We start from the raw sequence: 13,463 nt of genomic DNA, 5'->3' as shown, positions 1-13,463 counted from the left end.
TATGTGGCTACAGTCTGGTTTTGTTATCATACTAATTATCAGTGTAATTTAGCCCATCAGCTGTTACTCCATTCAAGTGCAACCAACCTCTAACTACCCTCCTTTACAAGGTCACCGGGTTTACCATATTTAATTCCCCATACCTTTCTGTACATTCTTTATCTCTCCTATATTTTTAAATCTAAGTTACCTGAGCAACTCAAGCCAAAGTCACCTCCAGCAAACTGGTTTAACATTCCCAATCACATTTTCTTTGATCTGACATTTCCATCCTGTAAGAATCCCTGCTCCTAACCAGCCAGCCAGACGGAACTATAAGAAACCATACAAAGGTAAACTACAATACATTACTAGAGATCCAGTACATGGCATTCCTACTTCTGGGATTAATTATGGCACCGCTATGCTTATACAGTCGTGTTTGTTTATAGGTGTTGGGTGGCTGTCTCTAATCAAGTTGAGAGTGTGTTTCATTCTCGTGCACTTTGCTATGTCAGAGCTGTCATACAAAGAGTGCAAGAGAATGAAACACATTCTCAACTTGATTAGAGACAGCCACCCAACGCTTAAACTTATTATAAGTCATTAAATCTAAATAGAGAACAGATTATTTAAATGTATATGTACAGCTATGGCCAAATGTATTGCAGAATTTAGGATGGATACATTAATTAAAAAAAAACAAAAAACAAAAAAAACCCTGTATATAAACATAATTTAGATATTTTATTTAACATCATGGAATCATAGATGCCACAAACTGATATTGCAAAAGTCTATAAGCTGTAGATTCTCCTACATGGCAACATTTGATACTGTTCAGTGGGCCGCTCGTCTCTGGGGGTTGGGGGGTTCATAACTGATCATACACATGGGAGGAATGATACGCAAAAAACACACATATAATGGACGTACCCACCCCCCCCACCCCCCCCAACTCGACACAACACGGTCATCGTGACAGTAAAAATATACACAATGAAGCTTTCTTCCCTTTGTATAAGTTAGTGATCAGCAGATGTGTCAGCAACACGAAGAGCACAGAGTCTCTACTGTGCAGAATAAATGATTTTTTTTTCTATGGGTAAATATGGGGACTTTCCTCCTATGCATCGGGACGCGGGATATTTGCTAGGAACTTGGGACTGTCCCGACCATATAGGGACTGTTGGCATGTATGGATTCTGTTGTGGTTTAAACGTTCCGAATGCTTTCTCATAGACATTCCGTGATCTACCCTCTTAGCGACATTGTAAGTGCAGTTAGTTGCTGCTAATTCCAGTAGGGACGTGGCTTATAGCGGCTTTTAAGAAGTAGCAGATAACAAAATTAACAGAGAGCTCTAATAAAGATAACTGCACGCAGTTATTGCTTTTGTGTTCTGGTAGCAGGAATGGAGATAAGACTTCCATTGCATAGCAGTTTGATCCATTCCTGTTTTAATGAGACACACCGAGCTTGTTACCTAAAACCTGGAATGTGTGAAACTGCTATGCAACAGGAGTCTTATTTCTATTCCTCTGTACTTTTTTAGCCACTGTGGCACCATGATTAATATTTGACCCTGGGGTTAATCACTTCCTCTTTTGTAGGTCACGATGTCTGAATGCAGTTAGACCCCTGAAGCTGAGCTGTGGGATTAAATTACATATTTGTAATGAATTAGGGATGCCAGATTCTGTTCAATTTTGTAAATGTTTAAACAGTAGGAAATTTTAACCCTCTGCAGTCCATTTATTCAGCGCTTGTCAGGCGCGTCAGGTCCAATTTATTTTCACACGCGCTGTTTGTTTTATAAGTGCTGTTTAAAATATTTTTAATATTTTTCAGTGTAAAACAGGTTTAAAAGGCATTGAATCACAAAAGGACACTCAGTACTGCATCTACAGCCAAGCCCCACCCCTTGTCCGCTGTATTTTTCCCATTCCTCTTTATAGACGTACAGATAAATCCTGTCCTGCTCACTCGTTTTATCACCAAACTCCTCAATAATGTGATCCAAGTCATTATTTTATTACTGTAACATCTCAAAAGTCTTTGCAAATGTCTGTGATAGTCTTTGAGCTATCTCCTTTGTTTATGTCCGTGTTATCTGTTTTTGGTTTCCTTCAGCTCCTATCAGTGTCACTTGGCCATTGAAAGGTTTTTTTCTGCTCTTTCTGGAGAAAAAAACGACTAGAGACCTGTGCTTGACGTCTTTTTGATGATGTCGGACAGGGTCCAACATCGGACTGGAAAGGGAAAATTGTAATGTCAGTCCTGGTCCAACATAGGACCGCAAAGGGTTAAACATATTGGGGAACTCTTGTAACCAATCAAAACAAGGCATCATGGGAATTAAAGTGCAGTAACTTTTTTTATAATGCACAGCACCTTTTATTGTGGATGAGAAGTTAAAACACAACAGCTGACGTATCTTTTGACAACGGTTAAATGATTAACACTTAGAAAGCATCTAAACCAGTGGTACTCAATTCTGGCAGCTTGAGGTCTATTCCAGTCCTGGTTTTTATTCCTACCAGGGCTTAAATTGGTTGCCTCTTAGCAGGTTCAATAAACGATGTTTGGAGTAAAAACCTGGACTGGATCTCGAGGGTATAAATATTAAAATCCCTGGAGTAAACGACGTGTTTTTCGTTGGTGTCCCCTTGGCAGATACGGAGACATGGTGCCCAGTTCCATCGCTGGCAAGATCTTTGGGTCAATCTGCTCTCTGAGTGGTGTGCTGGTCATTGCCCTGCCTGTCCCCGTCATCGTGTCGAACTTCAGTCGCATCTATCATCAGAACCAGCGAGCGGACAAGCGGCGGGCACAGCTGGTGAGCAACCATCCGTCTGTCTGTCTGCCTGCCTGCCTGCCTGCCTGTCTGTCTGTCTGCCTGCCTGTCTGTCTGTCTGCCTGCCTGTCTGTCTGTCTGTCTGCCTGCCTGCCTGTCTGTCTGCCTGTCTGTCTGTCTGTCTGTCTGTCTGTCTGCCTGCCTGCCTGCCTGCCTGTCTGTGTATGACATTTGGAGTAAGTCTTAACTTGTTATGAGTATGACATTATAATTATCTTAACTAATGTACAGCTATGGCCAAAAGTTTTGCATGACCTAGAATTTTAGGATTGAGACATACTTTAAAAATAAAACTATAGGAACATAATTTGGTTTTGCATCACCCTATAGAATGAACTAATTTTGCTTCATTGAATGTAACCTGCTGAATAATGTTACATTACTATATTGAATTGCATCCGCTTTGTAGTTTTCCATGTAATTAATGAAAAGCTGCCAAAAATTGTAAACTATGATAAAAAAAAAAAAAAACAGACTGTCGTCATGTGTGACCTGAGCTCAATAAATACCAGACATAAAGGGTTACAGCTGTGGCCAAAAGTTTTGCATCGCCTAGAATTTCAGGATTGAGACATAGTTTAAAAAAAAAAAAAAAAAAAACTATATGAACATCATTTAGATAATTTATTTAACATTATGTAGTCAAAGAAACTACAAAATGATATCGCCAAAGTCTACCGGAAACCGTAGTAGTAGCGCAGTATTTCATGTTACATTTCCAAATTAACATGAAAGTATCTGGAAAACTACAAAGCGGTATGTAATTCAATGCATACATTATTCAGCGGGTTTCTTTTGCAAAATTAGTTCATTCTATAGGGGGGTGCAAAAACCCCCCCCCCAAAAAAAACAAAAACAAACATAATTATGTTGATGGAAAATTCATTTGACTGTAGCTGTACATCACAACAAGTACTTTGGGCTTAGCAGTCTAGATGCTGGACCTAAAACCAAGAAAAAAAGGTGTTCCAACAAGTTATTTTATAACTTATTCATGAACAACAACCCCAGCCCTATGCTAAAATTATTTAAAACCATCTTACTCCAAATGTCTTTGTGTGTCCTGCGGTTGTTTGTTTCTTTTTTTGACCCTCCTATTAGTTTTCGGGTCTATTTTACCCGACTCTAGTTTCCAATCAGCTTAAATGTTATTTTTCTTTTCATTTTCTGTAGAATATTTGATGACTTTTCCTAAATTGGGGTCATGAACTTATACACTGAAAACAGAACCTTTGAGATGTTTATTTTTTTTAGAACAGGTCATGTGTGCAAATAAGATGTTTTGGGTCACTGTGACCCGTGGTGTTTATCTGTGTAGATTTGTGTGCAGGAATAAAGCAAACTTCTTCAATTTGTTATGGTATTATTATTATATTTGTATTATTATCTCTGGAAATGGCTGCACCTGTCTGGAGATATTTATACAAAAAAACAAACAGTATATATCTACAAGGCAGAGCCTAATTTTCTCTGTCAGCATTGCAACAGCGTCTCACTGGTAAAGATACTCCAAAATGAGAAGCTTCCAGGCTGGCAGTCAATGAAGTTTTATCACAGCTCCTGGACTAAAAGAGTAAAACCTTTTCAAATAAAAACAGTTAATCAATTTAAGGCTGTTTTAAATTAGTTTGAAATTGCATCGGGTCAATATGACCCAAAACATGACATATGTACCTAAATTCTGAACATAATAGGAGGGTTAAGTTTGTTTGCTGTAGTTTGGTCTTCGATTTGCTCAGCATAATGTGCATATATATATATATATATATATTTCTCTGTGTCAGCACAGGTAAAAGTGTCTTTATCCATTCCACCTGCGTCATTGGTGCTGATTTTAGGAAAGTGAAATCGCTGACTACTGGAAAATGTCGTTTACTGTAGCAGCTTCATACCCTACATCCCCAGAGAAACTCAGACTTCAAGCACTGCCAAAATCATACATGCCAAGGTGCAAGAAACGTTTGCATTGTGTATCTAATTACTGTGTATTTACATAGTAGTTACTTAGTAAATACACAAGTGCGTACGCAATTACAATGTTATTATGCACAGTTACACTGTGTCTGTCTTTTTTGAACGATATAACCCTAACTTTAACCTTAACTCCCCTCACCCTAAACTTTTTTCTGATACAATTATGTACTTGCATATATCGTGCAAAAATGATTTACACATTAAAGTGCATTGTAACTTTGCATTGATGTGTAAGCACGCATGTATTTACTAATACACAGTTATTAGAGGCACTTCATGGCAAGTGTTACCATAGAGCACCAGGATGATCAATGGATCGATGAATAGTTTAAGGCTGGGTATATATCTCTCAGTGGGACTGCGTTCACTTTCGTTCTCCGAGTGCCAGATGGAATTCCAGTTCTAGTTCAGCTCGAGGTAATAACTCCCATTTAATCAGATTTCCACTAATCACCGATCTAAACTCATTTCCACTGTAGCCGGTCGCTAAATAAAAAGTGGTTAATTCTTTTCAGGAGAGCAGACTGAATCAATTTCTAATTTGCCTCGATCTGGATTTAAGCAATGATTAGAGAATGATTAAGCACAGCTGCCTAGCAACGAGATGGCATGATTTGAAACTGCGTGATTCGTCGGGTCAGTCTGTCATCGGAATTGTAATAAATGCAAGATGGATTTCAAAATGAGGTCTGGTAAAATGAATATTCACCAGGACCCACCGAATATGAAAAAGGTGATTCAGTGTGTGTTGTATAATAATTCATAATCTAGGACAGGGGCCTCCAACCCTGGTCCTGGAGTGCTGGTGGCTCTCCTGGTTTTTGTTTTAACTGTACACTAAATTAATTACCTGCACCAGTTAATTAATTGAGGGTATCTCCAGGACCAGGGTTGGAGACCCCTGATCCAGGAATATCATTACATTGGAGAATCTGTTTTAAAAAGCAATTTCCAGTACCGAAGCTCGCAGGAGGCAACAAGAGTAATCATTGTAGTGAGGACCTTCTAATGGGTGTTAGATAGGGGTGTGCCGATCCTCGTTTATATATTCGCTTCCAATAAATGAGCATTGAAAACTCTGAATGCAGAAGTGGCACCACTTGCTACCCAATTATAAAGGTGGGGAAAGCTCAGCGTTCTTGTTTTGAAACTAACACGTTAAATGGATGGATTTACGTAAACCTTCCGACCAAATACTTCCTAAAGGTAATTGACTCTGAAAATACGAGTAATCGGCAAAGCCCTAGTGTTATGTACAGCATAACACTGTTTAACTTGTTTTTAAGTTAACATTTCTCACCACTGTCCCTCATCAGCACTGCACTCTCTGTTTCTCTTTCTTGTGTTGGTACAGCTCGGTGAATTGATATAGATGTGGATTTAAATACAGCCACTGTTTAAATAATAAAGTATCACAAATCCTGTCATTTTACTAACTTTTAAAGACTTAAGAGGCTGGTAAAAGCTGCTATGTATGTTGGTTTTCACTCTTCCAATTATTATTTAAACAGCTGCTGTATTTTGATACTGCTTTGTATCAATTGACTAGACCACATCCTGTGCTTGTGTGACAGTGAATTATTTTTTTCACGCTGTTTTGCTCCCGCTTGACAACTGCAAAGCTGTAAATACATACCGTGGGTAGACGGTTTGTCATGTCGCTCACGCAGAGCCATGCTCAATTGGACACAGGAGAATTGCATTGAATGGCTCACAGAAAGCTAGATGGGGCATTCTAAAAGGATCCTGAGGATTCAAGCATCACCAACGTGGCTTTATAGCCTATTCCATACACTCTCAAAAAAACAACAAGAACAACAAAAAGTGTCTCCTTCCCTCTGTCTTAAGTCTCCACTCGATTTCAGGTTGCGTTCTCTGGTCCTGGTATCTGTGCTGCGTTTTGAAATAGAGACTAAGGCTGATTTTGTCAAAACTTGAATTGGGTCTCCCTTAGCCCTTTTTTGGTTCCAGGCTAAACAGATTCAGTTCTCCCACCCTATTCACTCATACCTTTTAGTCTTGGGATTAGTTTGGTCGCTCTTCTCTGAACTCTCTCCAAAGCTGTAATGTTCTCTTCACATTGCGATATGCTTTTACCCTAAACATCAGGTAACCACTTTACTTTAAATGTCTCTAATTACTGTGTAATTACAGTGTAGTTACTTAGTAAATACAGGTGTGCTTACATATAATTACAACATTATGATGCATAGCTATAATGAGGGCTTCTAGTTTTTGGTTAAGCCTTAACTGAATATCAGATTGTTTAAATTAGCGATGCACTACTAGAAACTAACGCAGTAGAAATTAACAAGCTGAATTCAGTGATTAGAGCCGGAACGAAATGCAGGTTCAAATAGAATCATGTGGGATCAAAATGCACGTCTTTTGTGAACTCAATCAAGATATGAGGGGGAAAAGAAACAGCTTCCTTTGGCAATTAGGGTTTGATTAAGAAAGCAAATCGGCTCAAAATATGTTTAAAGGGACATCAAGTGATCAAAAATAAAACCTGAAAACTAGAAGCACTAGTTATAGTGTACTATATATGATATAACTAGCCCTTACTCTAACCCTTTTCTGATACAATGTACTTTGTGTAACTCTTTTTGCACGCTATATGAAGTACACAGTTGTATCAGAAAAGGGTTGGGGTAGGTTTAGAGTTTCACTGCACGAACTACTTTTCTGTAAAACTGGAGAGTCAGTTAGTAGTGAGCAGGTGGGATAGCCTGTCCTTCTTTCATGGCCGTTCCATCCCAGTTTCAAATCACGCCGTTGCACTGCTAGGCAGACACAGAGCTTGATCGAAGGAAAGGCATTCTTTAGAAATATAGACTTATTTGCAGCAGTGGTTAATCACTTCCCAATCATTGCTTACATTCAGTCGAGGCAAATTAGAAATTGATTCAGTCTGCTCCCCTGAAGTACTTTTGTAAAAGTATCCCCCCACCCCCCTCCCTTTTTTCATTTCAATTTTTCGTCCTGTCTGCCTGTTGACCGGCCGACCTCTCCACTCCTTCCACCCACCCACCCATCTGGTTCTATCTAACCTTAACCCTAACCCCCACTCACCTGGTGCTATCTGTTCTGTTATTGAAGCGAATGTAGTTTGACCTTTTTATTTATTCTCTGTTTGATTTCAGAAAATACGACTAGCGAGAATTCGCCTGGCAAAGAGTGGAACCACCAACGCTTTCCTGCAGTACAAAGAGCATGGCGGGCTACAGGTAAGGCATGACTTGCATCATTTCAGAACAGCACGCTGCGTACCGCTCTAGACAAAAGTTATGCATCACCCGCTATAGAATTAAGTAACTTTGCTTCATAAAGTCAAGTGAAACCTGCTGAATAATGTTACCTTAACATACTGAATTACACGCCACTTTGTAGTTTTCCATATTCCTAACGAAAATGGAAAACATTTTGAAATCTAACAGGAAATACTATTGTACTACTATTATGGTTTCCGGTAGACTTTTGCTGTGTGTTTCATTACATGATGTTGAATAAAAGATCAAAATAATTTCCATATAGTTTTAATCTTTTTAAATGATGTCTCCAAGCTAAAATTCTAGGCGACGCAAAACTTTTGACCAGAGCTGTACAAAGTATAGAAAAGAAATCTGCAATGAAAATATGCTGGGAGTAAATGTGCACCCTTATGCCAGACCCCCTAACCCATTCTGGATTTTGATTGTAAGTTAATACACACACATATTAACTTTTATTATAAAAGTATTTGTATCTTTTCAAGCACTCCCCTCTCTCCTCTCACCCCTCTTTCCTTCATCCGGTTGTCCAGTCCTGGAAGAATTCAATTCCTGTGCACTTGGGAAGTCTATATTTTTTCAGACATAATTTTGTCACTGAATATTGAGCTTTCGATGTTTTAGTTTCTTCTGAATATTACATAGTACCGCTGCGATGTTCTATGCATCAAAATTACACCTGTGCACTGAAATGTAGAAAATTGTGGAATTGCTTTTATTTATACCCTCAGAATAATTTCTCACATTATGTTTATACTCGGGAACATATTTCCTAGTTATTATACCTTATATCCCGTTGCAAAAAACCTAGAGAGTTACAAAATACAGAGGCACAGCTCAGTGCAGCATCATGCACTGTGTGTTTGTTGTATTTTGTGATGGCACTGAGGGTTGTTGTCATATACAGAACGACAGAACAAGCATTTAGGAATGTATTTTGCTTCTGTTTTTCTCTCATGAATCCCTGCAGAAAAAAGGTGCTCAGCCACAGGCCGCATATCCAGAAAACTGTCTTAACCTAATGAGTATAGCAGCCTGCACACTACTAAAGAATAATCAGTGTTTAACCTTTAGCTCCAATATACATATGCATATACATATAGGCAATTTCCCTTAGGATAACTGTTAATTTGATTTCGTATTGCACGATACACATCACAACCAGAAATATACAAAACAATTAAAAACAAAGCATTAAAATCATACTGTTATCATATACCCATGCATTGCACAACAACACAAAGCAGATGAAATATCTACTTGCTGAAGCGGTTTTTATTGTAGCCAGCGAGGTGTTCAATTGTAACAGGCAGCAATGCAGCAAAAGGCACAGGGCAGTGAAGTCAGCTCCCTAGCAACAAGCTTCCTGTGTCGGGAATGGATTCTTTCAATGCAGCGGGTTTGTGCATTTCAGAAAGGAGAGGAAGACTCGTGAAATTAGTTGGAGACAAGCTGATGAGAGGGTGCGGGGTGGGGTGATGTATTATGTATATTTCATTTCTCAAGTAAAAGTTTGATCACAGACCATAAACGGGCCGCGGGGTTGCGTGTCCCTGATGTCTAGACCAATTTTCTAACTGAGATGCTGCAGTGATCAATTAGATGGAGAATTGTAGCTGGTCTGCAGACCAAGAGCCTTGATGAATCATTCAATCAATATTTATTGCACGGGGGTGGAAATGATTTTGAAGTTAAATGAGTGTGTTGACTACAGAACCAGTGTACTTTTGCTGGTCAGTTATGTGTGGTACACAGCTAGGTGTGTCTTGTATCCTTGTTTAAATCTGAGGAGGACGGTGGATTTCAATTTGAAAGACAAGGAGGTTTAACTAATGCATCCTCTGGGATTTAGTGTTTTTTTTTTTTTTTACATAACTGTGTCCCTAAAGACATTTTAAAAGTCATACTTAATTTGTTTTAAACTGTTCTGCTGCTTAATTGCTGAGAAGCTCAGTGACATATCCTGTTACTGGATAGATGGAGGATATTTAATTCATTAAACCAGGAGTTTTAAAGGATAAACAGAGGGCAGTTATAAAGGGAACAGCATCAGTAATGCCCCGTTTTACAGTATAAGCCCAAAGAAAAGGAGGTTTACATGAAACATCTCTAATTACTGTGTATTTATTTAGTAGCTGCTACAGGAATACATGTGCTCTTATACATAATTACAATGGCAAATGTTTTTTATGTACTGTGGGAGAGGTTGCTGTACACTGCAATGAAAGCACATTGTGTTGAAACACTTGACAGCCTCACGCTTCCTTTCTGCAGTGTAGCTGTGCACTGAAATTACACTTTGAAGCCGTGGCAAAAAGGTTAAAGCCTACCAAAGCAACACTGCAGAATAATCCTGCTCAGTTCCCTTATTATCTCTAATCTTGCATGTCTGGTAGCTTTTCATAACCCACTGCTGATATCTGCAGTAATTGCTTTACCTTTTCATACCTGTGTGAAGTAGCGTTCATGTATCCCTTGCAGAGTTGTAGGCTAATGCTCGTTAAAAGATGGCTGAATAAATCTATTTCCCAGTCACTTGTTAGCACTTGCACCTTTGCCCCAGCCCACTCTTTGCTTAAGCTCTGCTTGATTATTGTGCTTTAGTGCAGGTATGCTTACAAGAATAAAGATTAAAGTTGGCCTCTAAATCAGGTTTACTATCTGTCTAACGGCAACCAGACCACAAAGCCAAGAGCAAGTGATTAGGTGCCAGGAACCACGCCAGAATTGATATTTAAGACTACATTAAAGGTAGTGTTGAAGGGCATCTGAGAATTGAGTGATTTCCAACTTGAGCTTTTTAAGTATACAACTGTGGCCAAAAGTTTTGCATAACATTTTAGGATTGAAACTATATTTAAAAAAAAAACTATATGAACATAATTTAGATCTTTTATTTGACATCGTGCAAATAATAATAATAATAATAAAAAAATGTCTACCAGAGCCATAATATTAATACAGTATTTCATTTTAGATTTCGAAAATGTCATATTTAAAACATTGCTGGCAGTTGTTTTTTTTTTTGTTAAAACTACTTTGTTAAAAGCGGTCTGTAGTTGAATATGTTAACGTAACATTACCTATCCAGTTTCATACAACTTTATGAAGCAAAATGTGTGTATAAAAAAAAAAAAAAAAAAAACATTTGCTGAGATTAATGTAACCCTCTTTTATACTTTCTGTTTCCTCAACTATAACAGAAGTTGCAGATAAGCACCTGTGATGGAACGGGATTTCTGGAGAATCCTATAAACCAATCTCTATCTTGCTTTAAATGAGGGAAATGTGCACTAAGAAAAAACACTGCAGCTTTCGCTATCTAATGCATTACTAAGATGAGACATGTTTTTCTGCACCCATCAGCAAATATGCACTCCTTTTCTGAATAGTTTTCAGATTAATATATTCCACCTCATTGCTTGGCTTCCTCTTGCAAATCTCTTGACTCAGAGTGCCTAGGAAGGGTTGAAATGTGGAGAATCTGTTGGCTAAGCATTCATCCATTCAGCATTCTCCTGATCAGGTCCATTCTAGCTACTGAACCCTTTAGAAAAGTCTATTCAAAACCATGACATCACAGCCAGCCATGTGCGTTGCTACTCTCTCCCTCTGCCTTTTACCTCTTTTACAATGAAATTGACAATGGACTAAATAAAGGCTGGTAATGGTTAGATGACAAACACAGCTGGGTTTTGCACTTGTATATCAATAATAAAGCCGTGTATAATAGATTTACAGAGCGGTGTGGGTTCTATGGACACTAGCAGCACGTGAACAGACATCAGCTTTCAGCCTCGGCGATATTCTGTACACACACGTCCTGTGAGCCTATAATATAGATACAGATAACTGAAGGCACCCCTGTAACCGTGAACCCAAGGTGTAAAGCACACAAGTGTATAGACTACTCGCAGGGTACTGTATCGAACAAACATGCTACACAACCTTTAAATAAAACCCACAGATTCTCCTAAAATGCATTTTTAAAAGCATAGGAACCAAGTTTGTACCTTACTGTATTTATACAAAGTATTATCCCTTTATACAAAGTGCTATCCCTTTATACAAAGTACTATCCCTTTATACAAAGTGCTATCCCTTTATACAAAGTATTATCCCTTTATACAAAGTGCTATCCCTTTATACAAAGTACTATCCCTTTATACAAAGTACTATCCCTTTATACAAAGTATTATCCCAGTCTTGATAAAGATACAGAGAATAGGCGCTTATTTGAGGTATATCAAGCCCTTTTTTCTTGTACCTTAATAGCTAAATTGAAAGAGACTAACTGCCAACATTCTTCCTAAACAGGCAGTTCCCTCGTGGTGAAGAATTATCTCAGCTTGTAAATAAAAACAAGGTTTCAAGGTCAGTCATTCAAAGTGGGCCAGCTGTTCCTAACCCAGCTGCTCAAGACAGGTGCAGGAGAGCGCCAGGTGGCTGTGGAAGTGAAGAGATGATAATAGTGCTGACAAGGGTGTGAGTAATATAGAGGGAGAGAGAGAGGGAAAAAAATCACACTCCTCCGAAGCATTGCAGCTGTGATTAATGGCTGATCTCTGGCTTTCTCAGCACTGGATTTGCAATTCTTTTTTTTTTTCTTAAATGTATTATCATCATAGTATTCAGCCTTTTAAGTGACTAGGTGTTGTATTAATAGGAGGGACATGGAAAAAGCACAATAATATATGGAAGCAGTGCAATCTTGTAAGCTAATGTACACCTCAGGGTTTCAGCAGAGTTTGTACAGATAAGTTATGCAGTTATGCATGCTAATTCAGTTCACCTGATAAGGGGCTCAAGTTTAGAAGCCAGTGCCACAAGAACTACCCCCCACTGTGCATGCATATATATATATATATATATATATATATATATATATATATATATATATATATATATATATATATATATATATATATACAATAGCTTTTGAGGTTTCAAGGTTAAGGTGAATGAAAGCAATATATTTAAAAGCAGTGGGTTGTAGGGAAATATGCAAATAAAGCATTACAGTAGTGCTGTACTGATATACACACACACACACACACACACACACACACACACACACACACACACACACACACACACAAAGGTGGCATTTAAACAGTCTGACAGCTACATTTCTCTGACCTTTTATTAAACGTTTAATTTACATTTTTCAGTGCCGTTTGCTTTTCAGTATGCCCATACACACATGGCAGTACACATCATGATCTTGAGGAGGAAATCATAAGTTCATTTTAAAGTATTTCTGTTGTAGTTGTGAGATGTGTGTGTTTGCAGCATTACAGACAGACTGTTTCTCATTCATTGGACCTTGCACACACTTACTATGCTGTACGTTTAACAATTTACTTGGGGAAAATGTTACA

At 38.3% G+C, this 13,463-nt stretch overlaps 1 protein-coding gene across 1 annotated transcript in view; it reads left to right on the top strand.

Annotated features, from left to right (window-relative positions):
• Positions 1-13,463, top strand: part of LOC121328458 (potassium voltage-gated channel subfamily D member 1-like) — a 66,064-nt gene that overhangs the window by 41,897 nt on the left and 10,704 nt on the right. Inside the window, exons 2-3 of the mRNA XM_041273132.1 lie at positions 2,656-2,818; positions 7,957-8,040. Of these exons, the coding sequence (XP_041129066.1) occupies positions 2,656-2,818; positions 7,957-8,040 (247 nt within the window). The remainder of the gene's footprint in view (positions 1-2,655; positions 2,819-7,956; positions 8,041-13,463) is intronic.

Source organism: Polyodon spathula, chromosome 16 (assembly GCF_017654505.1).
Source record: "Polyodon spathula isolate WHYD16114869_AA chromosome 16, ASM1765450v1, whole genome shotgun sequence".
NCBI lineage: Eukaryota > Metazoa > Chordata > Actinopteri > Acipenseriformes > Polyodontidae > Polyodon > Polyodon spathula.
The sequence above is the reverse complement of the archived record's forward strand: the minus strand, read 5'-3'. Positions and strand labels throughout refer to the sequence as shown.